This window comes from Macrotis lagotis, chromosome 7, assembly GCF_037893015.1.
Source record: "Macrotis lagotis isolate mMagLag1 chromosome 7, bilby.v1.9.chrom.fasta, whole genome shotgun sequence".
Lineage (NCBI taxonomy): Eukaryota > Metazoa > Chordata > Mammalia > Peramelemorphia > Peramelidae > Macrotis > Macrotis lagotis.
Genome location: NC_133664.1, coordinates 114,849,203 through 114,872,221, shown reverse-complemented (window position 1 = coordinate 114,872,221; position 23,019 = coordinate 114,849,203). Strand labels below are relative to the sequence as shown.

The window sequence follows — 23,019 nt, the reverse complement described above, 5'->3', positions numbered from 1 at the left end:
AATAAAGCTGATGATTGGATATGGTTTTTAAGTTCAGTGATTCTCTGTCCCTTTAAAGCATATCAGAAACAGAATTAGCTATAGCAATTTTTCAAAATGTCAATAAAGAGAGGATGGAATGGAGAAAAGAAAGGGTAGAAAAAGGAGAATACTAGAATTTTAAAATCTATGATAGATTTAATTACATAATCATTGGGAAAATGTGTTGGCAATAAGAATGTGACTCATTTGAAGAAATTATGGCATGCAAAAACATAAATGTAATAAACATAAACTAATACATGCTTATCAGCATCATAAAAGTATTCATCTCTTTACAAAGAGAATCATTTTTAAGTAGCAAATCTCTCCTAGAACATACAATTCAATTTTAACACTAACATTTCCAAAAACTTTTCGGGAACACACCTTTGCATGTATAATATATTTCTCTAGTGTGTTTCTTAGGTGATACAATTTGTGTTGTTCAAGAAAACATCTAAAGCTGATTTTACATCATTTCATTGGTTCAAGATTGTTCCCTAACCAATCATCATACCATTCTCTCCTGTTTCCTTTACCCCCATCCCCCAGTGTTGTTGGAAAGAAGCCAACACTGGCTGGGGGTAAGAGAGGAAATGAGGGATTACTAGCTGGGGCACGGAAGCTGTTGCTCCTAAAACAGAGAAGGGTGGGGGGAAAGAAAGAAATAATATTTAAAAGCCTCCCCAAGCAGGGCCCCCTGTAAATGGGAACTGTGCCAGAGAACTTTAGGGTAGCTATGGAAAAGAAGGGAGCAGGGATTAAGGTGGCCCCCATACAGGAGTCTGAGACCTACTGAAAGTCACACTCTCACCAACTTAGAACCTCACATCCTTTCACACACACACACACACACACACACACACCCTCTCGCCCACAGAGAATGCACACAAAACAAAACATACCAGGAGACTGACACCTAGACACAATTAATTCAATTGCCTTCCCTTGCCCAGCAGATACATCCCACACACATACATTGAATCACATTCCAGATTGACAAAAACCGCATACTGATGCACAAACTCAATAAATATATGCATGTGTGTAGGTATTTATATGTACACCAATGTATGAATCTGTATGTTCATAGATTCATACTTTGTCTTTCACTATTGTCTTTTTCTTTGATTGCCTGTTTTTCATTCCCAGCCCATCCTCATCTTATTCTCTTTTTCTCCCATACTTTGCCATACACATAAGCACATGAACTCCAATGAAGAGCAGAGGTTATATTACAAAATCATATGCAAGGTAGGTAGATGGTGGAAGGTATGGTAGCTGGCAAAGAATTCAATATGGGCAGGGGGGCAGAAGTTTGAGTGAGTGGAAAGTAAGGAAAAGTGGTCTCAAGATGCCAATAGAGCAGGGAGCCAAGTCAAAAAGATCTTTCTATATTAGCTTCATGAAGTAATCCTAGGTTTTGTGGCATAAATGCATTCTCAGTCAGCCTTGTGGTCATTCCTGGATGACTTGTTAGCTCCTCCATCAAAGGATAGGCAGAAGAAATAACAGAAATACAAACTCTAGCTACAGCTGCAGTTCAGTGATCAAAATGACTCATTTAAAGTTGGATGGGGAAGAGAGCAAAACCTAGTGACTTGGATAATTCCAGTCATCCAATCTACACAAAAAAATTTCAAAATTTGTCATTGTTGAGCAGAAATGGATGTCTGTCTTTATCCTGCTTCTGCTTGTGGTTGATATATTTATTTGGGAACTCTGCACAGACTAGAAGACTCTTTCCGTGAAGGAAAGCAAATAGATGGCTATCTGTGTGTAGAGTCCCAGCTCCCTTTAACTTAAATTGGGGGGGGAGGGGGAACTTCCTCTCCCTGAGGTCGAAAACAGAATCTTGCAGTAGGATCTGGGAGGAAGAAGAGGTTGGGATTCTCTAAACTAATTGGACTTCCTGCCCATTTCTGCATTGACTATATGGGCAATGTGCTGGGAAATGCAAAGAAACTTCATAGTTATGACTAGGGCTCAGGAAGCTGGTTGTCTTTATATCTATCTCTCTAACCATTAAAAACGTGTAGAAATACATACATACATATATATGCATATACACACACATACAAATCTTCACACATATACATATATTTATGTGTCCATATGTGTGATTTTATCTATAGAGATATAATTCACAAATCCAATCCCTTTCCCTGTGTTTTTTCTTTTTTTAATTTAATTTTTTTCAATTACATAAGAAGATAATTTTCAACATTGATTTTTTTGTAAACTTTTGAGTTCCACATTTTTCTCCCTCCCTTCTTTCTTTATCTTCCCTTCCCTTCCCTTCCATATGAGAGAGAATAATCTGATATAGGCTAAATATGTACACTCATGTTTAACAAGTATATATGTTTAAAGGAATTAATTATTAAATAAAAGTACAGTATTGGAATCAAGAGTATCTGGATTTAAATCCCAGTTGAGAGAAAGTTTTAGAAGTCAGGAAGACTTGTTTTCAAGCCCTATCTTAGATACTTATTAGGTGGGTGACCATGGCCAAGTTGCTTAACCTTTCTGTGCTGTGGTTTCCTCATATGTAAAATGGGGAAGATTAAACTAGGGTCTCTAGGGTCTTTTCCTGCTCTAAAACTAAGATCTCTTATTTGCTAGTTCCTACCTATGTGGCCTTGAGGGAAAGTCACTGATTCCCCTCTCTGGGTCTCAGTTTCTTCATTGATAAGCCGAGAAAGTAAATCTAGATAATCTTCTGGTCCCTTTAGCCCCTAAATCCTATAAGCCTATGATTCTAAAATTGAACTCCAAGCTAACAATTTCAAGGTTCAAAAGATTAATTAAGAGAATAGAAATAATAGCTTATAGGATCTGAAAGAAGGAGAAGGAAGACAGAACATAAACTTTATATCACTTGTCCATGTGAGTGGTTTTTTTTTAAAGAAAATTTAAAAAGAATTTTCAAAAAGAATTAACTTCACTAGTGAAAGTTCCTGATCTGGAGTTTAGGTTTTTGCTCCTTTCAAAGGTGCTACCCTGGGGTGGAACTGTAGATTTTATACAGCTCCCCATTTTTTATATGCAGGGCAAATGGCTTGTCTCATGTGCACAGAAAAGACTGGAAAATATTTTTTTGTGATCGGAGTGTAGCGGAGAAGTCTGGGATTCCAGAGGAAGTGGAGGCCTCCCGCTCCACACAGGAAACAATCTCCAAGCAGGCCTTAAATGCCAGATTCCAGGCCGAGTTTAACTAACCACTGACAGCTCTGTAAACAAAGCAAGGACAAAAAGAGCCCAGCTTTCCCTTTTCTGGTAGTCATTTTGGGTTTGGGGGCTGCAGGGGAATTCTGGAATACTTGACTCCATGGCCCAGAAAGACAGGGGGAGAGGGCTTCACATGTGAAGAACTGGAAAGGGGATATCTTGCCTGGAAAAAAAACGCTAAGGAGGAGGTAGGAAAGGGGAAAATGGGTGGATTATATTTGTAAAAAGAAAAAAAAGAGCTGTGATCTTTTGATACCTGGGAGAGTTTGGTCTTAATTTCATTATTTTAAAATTTGCTGCTGCTTAGGTATGTTTATTTATGATTTCTTTGCTATGATTCTTATTATCAATAAATAGTAATATAATTTCACAGAATGTAACATACTATTTAATTTTTCCTCTCCTCCACTCTCCCTTTCTTTCTCTTTCTCTTCTCTCTCCTTTTTCTCTCCTATTCCCTTTCTTTCCTCTCTCCCTCTATCTCTCCTCTCCTCCTCTTCTCTTTCTCTCTCTCCCCCTCTCCTCTTTCTCACCCACTTCTCTCACCCTCTCCTTTCCTCTCTGTCTCTCTCCTGTCCCCGCCTCAGTCTCTCCTTCTCACTCTCTCTCTCCTTCATTTCTTCTCTCCCTCTCTTCTTTCCCTCTCCTCCTCTCTCCTTTCCTCTCTCTCCCCTTCTCTCTTTCTTTCCTCTCTCTCTCTCGTTCTCACTCTCCTTCTCTCTGTCTGTTTGTCTCTCACTGTGTCTCTGATTCTGTCTCTCTGCCTCTATATCTCTCTCTGTCTCTCTCTCTCTGTCTCTCTCTCTCTCTCTCTCTCTCTCTCTCTCTCTCTCTCTCTCTCTCTCTCTCTCCCCCTCTCTGGCTCTCTCCCTGTTCCCCCCCCCACTCCATTCTCTTCCTGACTTCTCCCCCAGTTTTATATGTTCATCATTCCATTCTAGCCACTTTTCACTTTTTTCTCCTTTGTCCTCCTATTGTCTCTGTTCACCTCTTCTTTTAGCATTTTCCTGTGGGAACCATAAACTTCAGAGAGAAAAGCCATTCCCAGCTCTCCAGTGATTTCCCAAATATTTTAAGTAGACAAAGCTATCTTTCTCCTGAATTTTTGGATCTTTTTTAGGGGGCGGGGCACCACTAAACCTGGGACTTTATTTCTTTGCTGCTATGAACCGTTAACTGACTCTGACTTTAACATTTACTGGCAATCTTGCTAGTAAGCTCAACTCAGAAACCGATGGGTTCCCTGCCAGTCCTCTAATATTCCTTTTCTTAATAGGAAAGGAAAATAATGAAATGAAATAAAATGAAAAAAAAGGAAAACAGGTTTATGTAGGCTTGTGCTACCCTGGGTCACATTTGATGTTGGAATCTTTTTCCTTGCAGAACCAGCCTTATCTGGCCTCCCCAAACCTGAATATACACCATGGATGATTTTGAACGCCGCAGAGAACTTAGGAGGCAAAAACGTGAGGAAATGCGCCTTGAAGCAGAGAGGTAAGGATTAAGGCTTTGAAAATATCAAAATTATGTTAGTAAAGGTGTTGGGGATTGTGGAACATTGTGGTTTGGGGGTGAGAGGCCTTGTTGGTCTCCTCCACTTCCCCCAAGTCAAACCCTGTGGGATCATTTCCCTTTGTACTGTTTCCAGGAACAGCTCCATGTGAATGCCTAAAAGTTATTTGGTAGGTTAAGGTTTCAGAGAAAGAAAGATGCTTAGAAGAGACATAAGGACAAAAAGTGGTATCTTGGGTGACAGAGGAAGGCTGAATAGTGGAAATGTCTGGAAAGAGATTAAATGTTGGAATGACAGAACAACAAGTAAGCCTGGAAATAGAACTTTTAGGAAACATGATATAGAAATCTTCTAGCCTTGTCAGAGAGTATGATGGCTTTTTTCTTTATTCTTGCTAGAAAAGCATGTCTACTCTGTCTTTCACAAATTATTCAGGTTTGTAGCTGCTTACATGTATGGATGAGCAGATTCTATATCTGAATTTTATTCAAAGGAACCTGTATGATGATAACTTTGAGAGTCATATATATATAATATATACAAACATACATTTTATATTTACATATGTATATATATACACACATTTACAAATTCATATATTTCATGTACACATATAAAATATATGCATGTGCATATAAAATAAGTGTATATTTATATTTGTGTGTATGTAAAATATATGTATATATATAAAACATTTATATACATTTATAAAATATACATTTCTATACATATATTTACAATTCTTTGTTGCTGTCTGAGAAGTGAAGCATTCAGGTAGAATAAATAGTAGTTTCAGCTGGCTAAATTAATTTCTGCTGTTCAGAGACTAGGGTAGGTCTTCAGAAAAATAACGACAAAAGAGCTGATTTCTTAAATATCATTATTTCTCACAACAACCTTGTGAGATAGTATAACAACAAGTATTCACAATCTCAGTTACAGATGTAGAAAACTGAGGCCAAGATTTGCTCAGAGACTGGCCGTGAAGAAGTGGTAAAATAGAAACTATATAGATTATCTTCCAACAGTCTTCAGAAGCATTTTTTTTGAAACATGGTAAGATGCCCAGCATTGTTTGGGAAAGAGGAACAGGAGAGCCAATATCTACCCCACCCTCTAAAGCATTTACACCCTATTTGACTTTCCCTTAACAAGTAAACTCTTTGGGAGCAGGTATAAATAGTTCTGGGAGGGAGTCATGATCCAGTAGTAAAATTAGTTAGGGGAAGTTGCTTGGGGAAGGTGGGTCATAAAGGAAATAGTGGACATGGATTGCTGGGAGGAGAGAAGGGCTATCCAGTGGAGAGTACTCATGACAAAAGGGACACAGAGAGAAATAAGAGAGTCAAGGATTATAAGAGGCTAACCTGAAAAATCCTTACCGATGGAGCCTTAAAGGTAGTGTAAAGGGTAGGAATGGTACAAACCATCAACTGATGGAGGACATTGACTGCCATTTGGGGGAGTTCAGATACTATGTGAAAAAAAGTGGGTATGTACTTTATTTATGCTCACGAGCAGAAAATGTTTTTTCAAGACATATCCTGGCAGTATTTAGAGAAGGGATAAAATAGAGTAAAGACAGATTAGCTATATCAGTTATAGGGTTGCTGGTAACAGGAGTAACATGAGGATCTGGACTAGAATAGGAGCCATAAAAATGAAAAAGAATTTTATCCAAGAGTCATTGTAGAAAACTAATCAGTAAACTATGTAACCAGATGAAGTTGGAGGGTAAATGATGCAGAAGACAAAAAGATAACTTCAAATTACTCAAATTTAGAAAATTAATAATATTCACCAAAAATATGAGGAAGCTGGGAATGGGTGCAGTATTTTAAGGGCTGGAGTGGAAGGAGATGATGATTTTGGTTTTCTAGTTGTTAAATTTAAGGTTCAGAATACAGCTAAAGGGAAGTTTAATATAAGAATTTAGCAGTAGAAGATTTCAGTTTTTGTTCATAAAGATGGCAGAATTAGAAATGTCAATTTGGGAGCCTTCAACATAGAGATTGTATTGGAAAGATTACAGATAGGTGAAAATGAATATATTTCATATTTTAAAAATATATAAATATGAACAGCTAAAGGGTTGGGGACAAGGGAGGGTTGAGAATAGAACCTTGAGAAGAAAAAGAATAGCTAAGAAAAAACAAGAAATCAGAGAACTCTGTGCCAGTTACCCAAAAGATTAGAGGCATAAATTAAATGTAAGGCAAGGATTTCATGACATGCTAGTCAAATTTCAAGAATTTCAAGGACAATTTTGCATTAAGTTGATCTAAGTGCTTTTTGGAAACCTACAAAGCACCAGTAGATATATTCATATAACAGAGGTAGATCATATGTTCATTTAGCCTTACTGCTATCCTCTAAGTCTTCATTTGTGTCTAACTCAGGGAAATGAAGCTATATATGTAAAGGTTTCCACAAGTGTTCCTTCCAGTTATAGTTCAACCCACTGGATAGCCCACAGCTGTTAGGGGCTCTGATTTTATATTGAGATAATCAAAAGAAGCTGGAGCCTTTTAATGGATATACCAATCCATGACTGGTCAGATAAGGCTAAACACTAGGGTTAGAATTCCTTTGGAGTCAGAAGTTGACCTCATAGATATTCATCAGTCACTCTAGCTGTCTTTATCTCCCTGGCCCTCCCCCTCCCTTCAGAGGAAGGGGCCCTACCTAACCAGTCTATATCACCAAGGATATGGGGAGGGGCACAAAAATTAAGTAAGGGTATTTCCAGATCTAAAAATTATATTATCTTATCCCCTTCTTTGTCAGGACTCTATCATAATCTAAACTGAAGACTGACTCTCTCTCTCTCTCTCTCTCTCTCTCTCTCTCTCTCTCTCTCTCTCTCCTTTGTCTTCTAGAAAAACCAAAGAATCTATCAGTATTATAGTATTATGAACCAGATTAGAACAGGGTCAGATATCAGGAATCATGACTGGATAAAGAAACAGTGTTCACAAAACAAAGTGCAACTCTGGCCCCTAAGGGTCTCTTATTCTCTTAATAACTAACAGTGGCCAAACACCATAACTCACAGTGGGGAGTTAAGTCAAAAGGCTACTGCAAGCTGAAACAAGTGGACACAGCTAGTCAGGGCAAAGCATGAAGAATTGGAATGCTAAGTACCCATAGAAGGAATTGTTACAAGAAGACAAAAAGACCCTTACATGGGTCAGTTCCTTCCAATTTCATGTCCTTGTCCAGCCTTACCTTGCTTGAAGCAGCTCCAGGTCATCCCTTACCCTGACCAGCTATGGATTAGGAAATTGCACCCTCAGGAAGAGTAGACAGTGGTCAGCCATGGCCATAGCTTCTCCCTCTTATGCTTCTTCTGTAATTTCCTTTCCAGGGATCCAGGGAAGATCACACCTGATTCTGGACCTTTTCAGGAAATGAGATAATTATCATTAATTGTAAGAAGTAAAAGGAGAGAATAGAGGTTTCAGGAGAGCAGGACATGTATCAAACCACTTATGTGAAAGGAACATTAAAACTGCCTTGGAGTAGTTGGGGCCAGGTTATAAGTAGATAAGATGAAGTTAGAGTAATTCAGGATTTCTCAGGTCTTTAATTAGGCCTGACATTCTAGGACGGGAAAGTTCCAAGACAATATCAGAATTGCCATGCTAGGTCATATTCATAGTTTACTTAGCCCTGTTTTCTGCTTCAGGAAGTGTCATCAAGGGAAGCTCTGGGAAAGGATTTTCCTTCTTTGTTGTCAAAAGATGCACCTAAACTTCTTAACCTTCCTTAGCATCCTATTGGGGAATTAACCATTCATTAATCCAAACTCTTCATTAATCTATGTATTTGTCTGTGACACCTTACTTCTCTTTAATATGTTATTGTGAACAGAGAGCTGTACTTGAAGGCAAGAAAAACTGGAGACAAACCCTATCTCAAGACTCTTAGTCACTGTGTAATCCAAAGCAAGTCAAATTCTCAATCAATCAAGATTTAAGCACCTATTCCAAATCAGACACTATGCTAAACCCTGAGGATACAAAAAAAAAAGTAAAAGATAGTCTTTAAATCAAGGAGATTACAATTTAATGGGAGAGACAACATGCAAGGAATATATACAAGGGAAGCTATACATATAGAGAGAGGAAAGACACTAGGGACAATAATAGCCTTGACCAGGCTGGTTGGTGTTAAGATCAAATGAGATTTTTATGTAATATACATACATATGTGTGCACATAAGTATAGGCATATATATATATATATATATATATATATATACTTTGCAAATCTTAAATAGTTATATCACAACTATTATGATTATTAATATTTTATTTGCTACCTTAAACAAAAAAAGTTTTTTCCCCCAAATTTTTCTCCCTTGAGTTTCTAGATCTTTAGTTCCAAGTAGTTGAGATCTGATAATCTCATGTAAGAGTCTTTTTGTCTTCTGATAATAATTCCTTCCATGGGTCTTCTGATAGAATAGTTAGCATTCCAATTCTTATCTTCACACCTTGCCCTGACCAGCTGTGGTCACTTGTTACAGCTTTGGCAAATCTTTAATCTTCAACTTCAAACTCTAAGGTTTTTTTTCTCCATTTGTCCTTTTATAGAAGCCTGCCCACCCTGTTAATCATTTAGAGATGTTCTCCTCTGGACAGTTTCCAGATCAATCCTGGCTTTCTGTAGGTTCAGAATACAGAGCATATACTTTATCCTAGCTGAACTCCATAGAATGAACCCAGATTGAGGGAAGACAGAGAAGGGTTGATAATTACTCTAAAGGATGGAAATTTAGGAATAGCAGAAAATACATTGGAATGGACAGTTTGGAGGATGTTTTAGAGATTCTAGAATGTTAAGGAAAGCCATACTCAAGTAACAAAAGACAAGAGAGGAGTTTCAAGACAGTTGAGTGAGGGATCAGTTCAGCTATATATGACTTCAAGGTGGCAAAAAGTGAGAATTGAGAAATAGCCACTGGAGGACATTGGTTCTCTTTTTGGCCTTGTGGTATTCAAGATTTTAATCACTGACTTGGATGAAACCATGTTAGGCATATTTATTTCCACTTGTGGATAACACAAAAGGCTAGCTAATATATTGGATGACAGTAAGGATTCAGAAAGATCTTGGCAGGTTACAATATGAGGTTGGAGCTAACAAGAAGAAATATAATAGGGATAAATGTGAATTCGTGTATTTAGGTTCAAGAATTAGCTACGCAAGTATAAATTGGGGGAAATGCGGGTTAGTTGTGGTTTGTGTAAAAATGACAAGAATTTTAGTGAAATGCTAGCTTGGTTATAATGATTGCTAACTCAGTACAAGTCATCAGTGTGGTATGGTGGCTAAAAAATCTAAAATTATGATGTCCAAAGCAAACATAGTAATGATCCTACTGTGCTCTGCACAGTTTAAACCACATATAGAGGATTGTGTTATTTCCAGGTGCCATATTTTGAAAGGGACAAATGACCAAGGCACATCCAAAGTAATTCAGTCAAGATAGTAGGAAAATCTGGAGAATGTACCATATGAGGAATTAATTGAATCAAATTAACGTTTAACACAGCAATAGCTGTGTTCAAATAGTTATTATGAGAAGCAATGGATAATTGGAAATGCTGGTTTTAGTATCTGAAAAACAGGGTTCAAATTTGGACACTATAACTCTGGGCATCATAATCAATATGCTATCTGTGTCAAAGGATGTTGAGGGGAAAACAATTTGTACATCTTAAACAGCTATAGAAATGGGCAGGGGTGGGAGTTCAAAAGGTTTATTTGCCATTGGAGAAGCCATAACTTTTAGTGGAGAGATCACTGGACTTGAAGCTAAAAGACTTGCTCACCACTGACCTCTGTGAGTCTCAGTTTTTTCAATCTTGACCACTCAACCCTACAGAGTTATTTTAATGATAAAATGAGATTAAATATATACATCTTTAGATGCATATACCTACATACATATGTGTATATGGATATACATTTATAGATATATCTATATATGGATATCCATATATAGATAGATAAATCTGTATATGTACATATATATTATATAGCATATATGTGTACATATATTATATATTTCATATATATGTATATATGTGTATATATATATACATATATATATATATATATATATATATATATATATATATATATATATGTAAGACCCTTTGTAAACTTTAAATGACCAAATGTAGAACTGGAAAAATATCTTAGAGAGTATCTAGTCTAACCTCTTCATTTTACAGATAAGGAAATTTAATCCAAAAGTGACTAAGTGACTTTCCCAAGACCTCTCAAAGAATAACAGAGTGGGGATTTGAACCTAGGAACTTGGAATACCACCACATCCACTATATCTAGTTGACTTTCCTGTAGGTGTATGATTAGCAATACTACTAATAATAAATATTTGAAGTATTATTATGTGGCCAAAATATTAAATGTATTCTACTTATCTCTAGAGGGCAGAACCAGGACTAGTGGTTGGAAGGTAATAGGAAGCTAGGAAAACTTAATATCAATGAGAAGTATGAATGTGGGGGCCTTCTTTAGATTTTCCTAATTGCTGATATTTCAAGCAGCAATTGGACATCTTATGCATCAAGGATGTTACTGGTAGTATCAGACTTTCCTAATGTCACACTTCTTCCAGAGATACAAAATGACTCTGAATTATGGTACTCCACAAAAAAAGAAAGATAAAAATACAGTAAGATAAAGAAGTAAACAGCTATAAAAGAAATTAGACTATGATCCCATCAGGCACCACATGAGATTGGAAACAGCATTGTCTTTGGAGTCAGGTAGTCTGGATTTGAATTCTAATTCTCATACATTCTATTGGTTTATTTTTTCACTTCTTTGGCCTTTGGTTCCTAAATCTATAAATTAAGTGGTATGGACTAGAAGAACTCTAAGGTTCTTGTTTTGTTTGTAGTCATCATAAGTAAGAGCAAATAGCTAGGAGACATTCCAAGAAGAAGAGGTCCCTTTCAGATTGGAAGATGAAAAAAATGTTCTACAGGAGATGATCCCTCTACCAGGTCACCAAGGATAGCTCAATGCTAATCACTGGATCTTTGGTCTATGTGCATCTGCCTCTTCTTTCTCCTCTGGTCCAAATGAAGAATAAATTCTAGGCAAAGAATAAATTTGGATTATATGTATTTCTATCTTCTCAAGGACTCCTTGAGGGAAAGACATTCATACTTGGAACTTGGGGTCATTTCTACCCTTGTCTAATGAATACAGAAAGGTTTTTATTAAATCTATAAATGTTTGGCAAAATTAATTATATTCAAGCACTAGCAAAAGATGATGCAAATAGTAAAAAGTGCTAAAGTAAACCTTTTCTTTTTCCTAGATTTCTGGGGTACACGGAAAATATTTAGAACTCATTGTAAGTTTTTGCCCAAGTATAAAACATTCTCTGTATGCCTCCCAAAGGATACTAAAAATCCAAGCAAATCCTTAAGAGGAAGAGAAATTTAAGAATAAGGGTAGGGTCACAAATCAGCAGAGTTGAGAATATGGTTAGAAAATGGTGAAAGTTGCATCGTCTGAACTAGGAGAGAGTATATGAAATGAAGTTGAGACCCTGGATGAAGTAAAAACCTTTTTAGGTTTCTTTAAAAGTTTCCTGAATTGGTGTTAATGTAGTACACACACTCTTAAAATGCCAAAGTTTCACTTTTTTTTAAATGCCTAATGGTGAGTTAAATTAATTTATGTTTCTGCACTACAAAGGATAACGTGCACACTGTTTCTAATTCCTTTGGTTTTGCTTTTCATTTGTTTTATTTTTTAAATGAGATGGTATACTTTGTATTTGCCCAATAAACTACAATGAGAGGACTGTTTTCAAAATTAGAAAAAAAAAGTTTCCTGAATCCATGTACATCTTTTAAAAAAGCTGGAGGGCATCTGAAGTCATGCATTATTTAGCCTGGCATTGGACTGACTTTCACAGCACACATTTCTCACCTTTTTAAGAGGTGTACTTATTACATTCCCAACCCATTCTCTACACCCCCACTGTGAGCTTCCCATTCTGGTCAGAAGAAAGACACCTATTGTAGACTGTATTATCAGATTCAGGAGATTCACAAGCATAAATTCATGGAATGAAAACACCCTCACTGTTGTCAACTTTCATATATTTTTATAAGCTTCTGCCAGAGACTGAAGATTCTAAATAGTAAACAAAATTTTCATGATTTTGGAAAAGCAACATTTAAAAATTCTCTGAGCATATATAGTTTACTGCCAGACACAACCCACTAAAATTTTTACTTAACAAGATATAGACTTAATAATAGTACTAAAATTTTTTTTAAATGACTGTTATTCAAAACACCTTCATGATAATGAAAACAGTTTTTGTTACTTTGTTCCAAGGATAAATGGACAATATAACCAGCTTAATAAGTGAATTTTAAATTTAATTTTAAACAAGTTATTCTACATTAGGTAGCCAGTGATAAAATCTTTTTCCTGAATTTTTGAGCTATCTCTAATTAGGATGAATTAAGGTCAATCAAGCTTGGATGAAGAGGGATGAATTTGGTGGAATCATCACTCCCAGGCCCAAAGTTATTTAATTCTAAATATATGTAGTCAATCACATGCAGAAGTTGCAAATATTTATACCTTTTGTTCTGAAAATAGAAATCATTAAGTTCATAGCAAAAAGACTTGCTTTGACCAGATCCCTAATAACTAACAAGTTGCTCTATATCTGAAACAATACAATTTTCTTACAAATAATGATAGATTACATGAGCCAGCATTCATTCAACAAGTCATTACCATTTCACTGATGCAGTTAAACTTTAGGGAAAAAAATTTGAATTCCTGAGTTCCCAAAGCTCCCTATATCCCACTAAATTAACCAATATTTTTTCTGATTTGAATCACATTGTATGAAACTGAGTTTCTTATTACAAAACAAAAAGTTATTTAGATACTCTTTCTAAATTAAAAAATAATAATAATTTTACCATTCATAATATTAATAATAAATTTAAAAAGACTAGGAATCAACCCCAATAATAATTTCAGCTTAATATCTATCCCCCTGCAAACACAAAATGACTGCAGCATTCATTCTTTGTCTAGGATAATAGATGTTGAAAAATATTTCCCTATTCTCAGTTGAGAGATGAGAGACTGTGGGAATGGAATGCTGTGTATACTTTCAGACATGGTCATTTTGTAGGTTGGTTTAGCTAAACTGTTTTACTTTATTAGAGGAGATGGTTTGATGGCAGAAGGTGGAGGTGGGAAAGAGGCATAATAGACAATGACTGTGATATAAAAAAAGAAAAGACAAGACATCAATAATTTGTTTTTAAACTGGCCCATATATGAGTTAGTACAACTACCAATCTAAATCATAGTCAATTCATTTTCATAACTATGATTGTGACACCAGAACTTTGCCTACCTTCATTTTACCAAAAACAATTATCACTTCTGGTTTGGTAAATATTTGTTTCCAGTGTTTGGTGTTGAGCCTTTCATAACTTTACCTCTCCTGCCCCTGGCCATTGCATTCTTCTTATACCTCATATCCCTTCCACATAGTCTTTGATGAAGTGACACTGACCTACTTGCTATTCCTTGACACGTCACTCCTCTCATCTCTGGCCATCGTCACTGACTATCCATGCATGAATTGCTGGCTTTCTTCATTGCTGCCATCTGACTTCCCTGTTTACCTTGAAGTCCCAGTTAAAATCTCACCTTCTACTGGAATGCTTTTCCCAGTCCCTCTTAGTTCAGGAAAAAGTTCTTATTTATTTTGATTGTAGCTTATAAGTACTTAGTTATTTGTATGTTGACTCCTTCATTAGATTATGAGCTCTCAAAAACTATCCCCCCCTTTTTTTGTATCCTTAACACTTAGCATGATGGCTTGCATACAGTAGGTGATTAATAAATGCTTGCTGAATGACTGCTTTCCTGACTCAGTCAGAATTTAGGGTGAATCTTAAAGATTCAGTCCATCTTATTTGCCTTGACTATATCAGCCCAGGAGCCACTTGTAAGGATTTTTAATGAGACAGAAAAATAGAGTTTGGGGGGGTTTATGCCACATCTCTTTCTACTCTGATTATAAAAATGATGAAGGAATTGGAAGGCAGAGTAATATAGAGGGCAAGGGTACTGGGACTTGTAGTCATAGGCACTAAGTTTCAGTTTTCTCATCTGTAAAATGGAGATATGAGATCATATGATATATAGCAGATAGAGGGTTAGACACTGAGTCAGGATGATCTAAATTAATGTTACTTCTACCATCTTTGTGACCCTCGATGCACCTCAGGCAAATCTCTAGGATTAGTTGTTAAATAAGTTGCAATCTGCCTCTGTGAAGGAGTCTGAGCTCACTGTGGGAGTTTCCCTGCAACAAGAAAATCACAAATCAGAATACTATTGACATAATAATGCATCTGTCTCATGGAATTGTTGTAAAGAAAATATTTCATTAATTTTGAATTTTTATACATGTAGAAAGCATTACAATTATTCTTGGGATTGATTTTTTAATTCACTAAAAATAATACAAGGTCAGCTAAGTGGTAGAATGGATAGAGCACCGGTCCTGGAGTTAGAAAGACATGAGTTCAAATCCTGATTCAGACACTTAACACTCACTATTATTTGTGTGACCTTGGGCAAGTCATTTAACCCTGATTGCCTCTCATCTCCAGTCATCCTGATTCACATCTGGCCACTGGACCCAGATGGCTCTGAAGGAGAAAGTGAGGCTGGTGACATTACTCTCAATGTCCTCACTCAAATCCTTGCTTATCATAGCATCATCTCCCTGATGTCATGGTCTTCTTTGAGAATAAAAGCAAACATCTTCATAATCACCACCATCATCATCATCATTAAAATTACTTATGGTAATACTCTTTCTAAATAACTTTTTGTTTTGTACAAGAAACCCATTTTCATACAATGTAATTCAAATTCACAGCAGAAAAAAATATTGGTTAATTCAGTGAGAAAATAAACAATAAAATTACTTGTTGATTGAGTTTTCTGCCTTTCAATAAGCTTTGTGTGTATGTGAAAACAGTTGAAATTCAAATAATTTAGTGGAACTATCTGGCACCAAGAGGCAACATGGTACAAAGGGGAAAAAAAAAATTCATCTGAAATCAAAGTCCCTGGTTTTAAATCTCAGCTCTTTCACTACTATATGTCTTTGGGTCAGTCACTTAATTCTCTTGGTCTAGTTTTCTTTATTGGCAAAGCAAGGAAGTTGGACTAGATTATCCCTAAAGTCCTTTCCAGTTCTTAATCTATAGTCTTATGTAGACACAAGAAACATTGATTTGATTCAATCTTTTACCATAATGAAGTCTAATTGTCTTATATATGTAGACAGAGTCATTATCTCATTTGCCTACTAATAGTCCTTTTTTAAATTCCTTTTTCATAAATAGAAAAATAAGCAGAGATCATTTTTTTTCATTTAACAAGAATTTGGATTTAATTATTGCTGACAATAAATTTAGTCAAAAATTATTTAGCTTATTTTTTCTGTGTTTAGATGTATCAAAATTAAGTAATAAAACTTTGTGAGGATGGAAATTTTCATGTCATTAGAATTGGAAGGATTACCCAATCCAGTTCCTTTGAGATTTTGAGAAATAAGGAAATTGAGATCCAATATGATTTACCCAAGGCCATATAGTTAGTCAAATAGTCATAACCAGACTACTCTTTCAGACCCTTCACCGTAACTGGTGTTTGTCCATAAATATTTGCCAAATTAAATTGACTGGTTGACCAAACTGGTTGATTTCTGTCAATCAACAGAAATAAAAATTACCAAAAAAATTACAAAATTTTTGTTAAAATGCTCTAAGTTCATGCTCCAGTGACCTGCATTTCTAATTGTTCCACCAAATTTTGTCCTGGTCAAAGCAATCAGAAGCATGGTGTTAAGTTCTGAGTGCTACATTTTGCTGAGGACATTGATTCAATTGGAGAGCACCCAGAGAAGGTCAGCCCAATTGTCTAGAGCTTTGAGTTCATTTCATATGATCAGCCAATGAAACAACAGATATTTATTAAGCACCTATTACATACTAATCCCTTATTCAAGGCACTGTTGAATACCAAAAAAGAAATTAAAGTACCCCTGCCCTCAAGGAGCTTATTCTAATGGGAGAGGAAAGAGAGAGAATGAGCATTTATTTAGCATCTATTATGTCAGGCAATAGATAAGAACTTTGCAAATATGTCATTTGATCTTCATAATAACTCTGTGAAGTAAGTTCTAATATCCTCATTTTACACTTGAAGAAGCTAAATTAGACAGAGATTAAGGGACTTGCCCAAGATCAAACAGATAGTTTGACTAATACTAGATTTGAACTTGGAGCTTCCTGATTTCAGGTTCAGCTCTTTCTGTCTACTATGCCTCCTAACTATATAAGTACAAACAAAATACAGAAAAGTACTTTAGAAAAGGAGGGCTCTAATAACCATGGGGATCAGAAGAAATTTGTGAAAAGTCTTTAAATATAGCACTCACCATACTTTATCTCATTTGGTCCTCACAACAATCCTATTTTTAAAAAAGCTGCTATTATTTTCCTTATTTTACAGAGAAGGAAATGGACTGAGAAATGTTAGATAATTTGCACAGTATCGGAGGCAGGATTTAAACTCAGGTCTTCCTGACTCCAAAAATCCAGCCCTCTATCTACTGTGCCACCCAGTTGAAAGAACAGGGTATGTTTAGCTAGATTTGAAGTGAGGAACATGATAGTTATCTTCAAGTTTTTGAAGGGATATCAAATGGAAGAGTCAGGCTCTGTTTGACCCCAGCAGGAGCAATGGAGTGGGAGTTATATCAGGGGAAATTTCCTAATAAATAATGACTCCAAAGTATAATTGACTGCTTCTGAAATTAGTGTGCTGCTTCTTCTTCATCATTGGAGGTCTGCATACAGCAGTTGAAAGGTGAGTATGTGTAGACAGAATTATTTTTCAACTGTCTTTAAAACTTTGAAATTCTGTTATTCCATCCATGTGTGGTTCACATTGATCTTGGGAGTTGTCGTTGTTGTTTTTTCCTGTTAGTATGAGGAGGTTAATAGTTAGACTCTTTAAAAGAAGTCCAGAGCATCTTTCTCTACAGTGAGCAAAATGAACAGAAAATAGAAGTGTTATATGTGAATAGGCACAGAGTACAAACATTAGTAGTAAATTGCTAGGAGCTGGGGCCAAGTTCTGCTCTCTGTGCCAAAAAGAAAAAAAAAATGTGGTGATCTGAAAAAGAAACTCCATTTTCAGCCCAACTTCTAAAGCCTCTCATTTAGTGTACATGCCTCCTTGGCTAAGCTTCTTCATACAAGGCTTAATTATGGAGATAAGTATTAAATAGAATTCTTCTGTGCCCATCAGGGTTTCATTTTAGAACTGAAGTTAACAAGGATTTCTCTCCCTCCAAAGTTAGTTACTACCCAGGCAGGGCACTGAAAGGGCACAGGTACTGAAAGAGCAATTCCCCCCTCTTATTTTTAATTTCCCAATTCATTAAAAACAAAACATTTATTAATCACTTATCATATGCTCAGGTGTTCTGCTGTGAAGAAAGACAAAAACAGTGCCTGTCCTCAAGGAACTCACATTCAAATGGAGGAGACAACACACAAATAATTTAATATTTATAAGATATATGCAGAGTAGATGGAAGGCAGTCTCAGAGGGGAGAGCACTTTATTCCTGCTATATCATTACTGATGTAAGTCTTCAGATGGAGAGCAACAGGGACTGGGGAGGCAAAGCCCGAGTGGATAGCATGGAGAATTATCATTAAGAACCTACATTTATATATTTCTTTACAGTTTTACAAAAAGCCTTCCTCACAATAATCCTGTGAAGTAGATAGCATTATAAGCATTAACATTTCTATTTTTAGATGAGGAAATTAAGATGAAAAGAGTCTTTTCTTTTGGTTGGGTTTGGACTTGAATTTCATGAGTATAGAAAACTTCCTCAGGTATGGAAGTACCCACTTGGCACAGAGGTTTGCCAAGGGAATAGAGAAGGAAGTGGTTTTCCCATGATCTCACAATTTCCGGGTGCCAGATGAAGGAAAAGGAACTGAGATCTCTTTTATAATCTGTCACACTGTCTTCCCAGAGGGAAGATGATGATGACAAACCAACAAAGATATACTGTCTCTGCAAAGAATTGATAGTAATAATAATTACAGCTAACAGAAGGGACTTGAAGATTTGCAAAGCACTTTATATTAATTGTTGTATTGGATCCTCACAATGATCCAGTGAGATACAGACTATAAATATCCCCATTCTATAGGTGAGGAAACCGAGACTGAGAGAGATTAGGTGACTTGCCACAGTTACACAAAAATGACCTAAGGAGGAATTCAAACTCAGTTTTCCTGACTACAAGTCACCTAATATGTCATTCTATCAACTACCCCTTGCAACCACTCCAATAAAAATAACAAATATATGAGACCAAAATTATTATCATCACCATCAATAATACTTAGTAACAGCAATAGCTAGTAAATTATAGATTGATTTCAGGTTTATGTATATATACATACATATATGAGTCAAATGAAATATATTTATATAAGTATGTGCATGTATATAAATTTTATTCTCATGACAAACCTGTAAGGAAAGAGTTATTACTATTATTCTTATATAAGCGTACCTCCTTTTATTGCACCAAGCAAGTTCATTGGTGCCATTTTTTCAAAAACAGATGCTTCTATCTCTGTGTCACATTTTGGAAATTCTTGTATTATTTCAAACATTTTCATTATTATATATGTTATGGTGATCTGTGATCAGTGATCTTTGATGTTACTATTATAATTGTTTGGGGCTGAATATATCATTACTGTAAAAGATGGTGAACTTAATGGATAAATATTTATGTGTATTCTGACTGCTTCAACTACCAGCTAGCTGTTCTTATCTCTCTCCCTCCCCTCTGGCTTCTCTATTTACTGAGAAACAATATTGAAATTAATCCAATTAAGAATTGTACAATGGCCCTTAAGTGTGCAAGTGAAAGGTGGAGTCAATGGATATGACAGAAAAACAAACAGAGCTCAATCTACATAGAAGGGATTAAGAGGGGGAAAATAAAGAGGTCTAAATGAAATTTTCTATGAAGATTGGAGGTAAAAGAGATTGTATCCAGTGAGGGAGGGTGGAAGTGTTCTCCAGGTTGGGACATTACAGAAGTCAAGAAATGTCGTAGACTGAAATGATTTTTTTTAAGTGTATCTATGATTTCATCTTTATAGGAAGCACCCAGTAAGAAAACTTCCTTTAATAATACAGATCAACACCTCAACTTTCACTTAAAGTCTTAGAGTCCTGCCCATGGCACAAAGTGAATTTGTCAGGGATAAGCCTTGAACCCATATCCTTCTGACTCTGAGGTTGGCTCTCTAATCACTCTTCTGAGATCTTTTAGAATGAGAATTTTTGAGAACTTTAGAATTTAGAATTATTAAATTTAGAGCTAGAAAGAGTCCTTGGGGGAATATCTAGTCCAGAGGTTCTTAATCTTTTTTGTGGTATTTACATGGCAGTGTGAGGAAACCTATGGATCCCTTCTCAGAATAATATTTTTAAAATGCATTAAATAAAAAATACATAATATTGCAAAGAAAAACAATCATATTGAAATACAAAAAAAAATTGTTATCAGATGTCAGATTAAGAATCCCTGATCTTGTCTAGTCCCTTTATTTTTACATCTTGAAGAGGTTGAGGTCCAAAGGTTAAATGAAGTTAGCCCAAGGTTACAGATGTAAGTAACTGAGCTTTACTTTAGATGGATATTCTCAATCTAGTGTTCTTTCCAGCATTCTGCAACATTTTCATTTTTCTCTTGTTAGAACTTTGCACACATTTGCAATCACCAGCTTCCTTCCTTGCAAATATCCTGAGAAGTAATGTGACCTGTTTCAAGTAACAGATTTGTGTAAGGAACAGTGCTAGAACCTAGGTGGACTGATTCCCTGTCCCATGTGCCTTCCCCTTAGATGAATTTAACTGAGGGCTCAGAAAAGGTCATTTTTGATCCTTTCACGGGATTGATGTTTTCTTACCTAGACATTTAACTAGTAGTCTATGATAGTACATTTAGAGATGTTCTCTCCTAGATCACAAGTCTTCAAAGAAGAGTTACAGAGATAGTCTGGTCCCAATGAGTGTGAATAAGGAATTTCAAGTATCATATTTTACATAAGTATAACTTCAAATAATATGAACCTAAATACATGTAATCACTTCATAGGATTCCTTATTTGTGCTAACCAGGATCTATTTGAATGATTCTCTCCATTTTATGGAGGAAAGAACTGCAACTTCAACAGGAGAGATGGCTTTCCCACTGCCAAATAGCTAGTAAGTGATAGAACTCAAACTCAGATCATTTAACTCAAAGTTCAGTAACTTCTCCCTCTGCACAATGTTATCTTTCTTAAAAAGCACAACTTCAAATTTTTCTCATCCTTCAAATAATTTTTTTAAATTTGAATTATGCAATTTGAACTGTGCCCTCTATTTTTTCCTTTTTTAAAAACATACTATTTTATTTTTCCAATCATAAGTAGATAATTTTTCATTCATTTTTACAGAACTTTGACTTCCAAATTTTTATCCCTCTCCTTCCCTATTTTCTTTGTTTCCTAAAAGTTTTGATTGATTTAAATTATTTATGTGCATTCATGCAAAGCATATTTTCATATTAGTCAGACTGTGAAAGAAGAAACAGACTAAATGGAAAAAAAAAACACACATGCAAAAATGTGAAAATAATATGCTTCAATCTGCATTCACAATCCATTAGTTCTTTCATTGGATGTAGACAGCATTTAATTGATCATCACACAGCAATGTTGCTGGTACATTGTACAATGTTCTGCTCATTTTATTTTGCATCAGTTCATGTAAATATTTCCAGGTTTCTCTGAAATCATCCTGCTCTTTAGTTCTTATAGGAAAATAGTATTCCACGACATTTGTATACCACAGCTTGTTCAACCACTCCCCAATTGATGGACAAGCTCTCAATTTCCTATTTTTGGTCACCATAAAAAGTGCTGCTATAAATTTTTTGAGCATGTAGGTTCTTTTCCCTTTTTTAATGATCTCTTTGTGATACAGAACTAGGAGTGGTATTTCGGGATCAAAGGGTATGCACACTTTAATTGCCCTTTGGGCATAGTTCCAAATCAATCTCCAGAAGGGTTGGATTGGTTCACAATCCACTAACTGTGCATTAATCTTCCAATTTTCCCATATCTTCTTGGAAACTTTTCTTTGAAGACTTGTGATCTAGGAGAGAATATCTCTAAATGTACTATCATAGACTACTAGTTAGATGTCTAGGTAAGAGAACATCAATCCCATGAAAGGATCAAAATGACCTTTTCAGAGGCTTCAGTTAAGTTCAACTTAGGGGAATCAGTCGACCTAGATTCTAGCACTGTTCCTTACACAAATCAATTCTGTTACTTGAAACAGGTCACATTACTTCTCTGGGTCTCCATTTCCTCACCTGTAAATTAAAGCATTCTATGATTCTTGACTTCTTGACTAAAGTGGATGTTGTGGTATGTTGGTACAGTACTGAAAAAGTGCAATTTCTGGCATCATTTGAAAAGTCAAGACATTTTCCAGGTGATAACACTTGGTGAAATATCTTCCAGTCACTCAGTAATTAGAACCTTAGAACACTGACATTACTGCTGTCTCAGGACCCATTACTGTTGATTTCACATGCCATTCTATACCTCAAATCTGAGAAACAGAATCCAGGAAAAGACCAATTTTGAGGAGATGGAAATTACAGACTTCACCCAATCAGCAACTTTTATTTTTTTTATTTAGCTAGTTGTTTCTATATCTTAAAATCTCCCTTTAACTTCTCTCCTTTGAAGGACCATGGTTACCATGGAAACAATGATGTAATCAGCATCAGTTTGGTGGCCCCCTAAGCCCAATATGAAGTTGTTATATTTGAAATGTATACTGCACTGTGTCCAGACAATGAATTTTATGAGGTAGTTTTCCTCTGATAGACTGTAATATTACACATACTCACACTTCGAAATCCTCTGAAAATGAGCTAGGATAGAGTAGAATCCTGCTTCTAGGAAAAAGGGCAAGCAAAGGTGAGGGGATTTGGGATTATTTAGCCCAGAGAAAAGAAAACTGAAGAAT

At 35.8% G+C, this 23,019-nt stretch overlaps 1 protein-coding gene across 3 annotated transcripts in view; it reads left to right on the top strand.

Moving 5' to 3' along the window:
- The first annotated feature begins 3,084 nt into the window (after positions 1-3,084).
- Positions 3,085-23,019, top strand: part of CALD1 (caldesmon 1) — a 118,153-nt gene continuing 98,218 nt past the window's right edge. Inside the window, exons 1-2 of one of the 3 annotated variants that reach the window (XM_074193640.1) lie at positions 3,085-3,440; positions 4,636-4,746. In XM_074193640.1, coding sequence (XP_074049741.1) covers positions 4,676-4,746 — 71 coding nt within the window. In that variant the 5' untranslated portion in view covers positions 3,085-3,440; positions 4,636-4,675. The remainder of the gene's footprint in view (positions 3,441-4,635; positions 4,747-23,019) is intronic. The other 2 variants (XM_074193641.1, XM_074193644.1) reach the window with 2 other exon arrangements.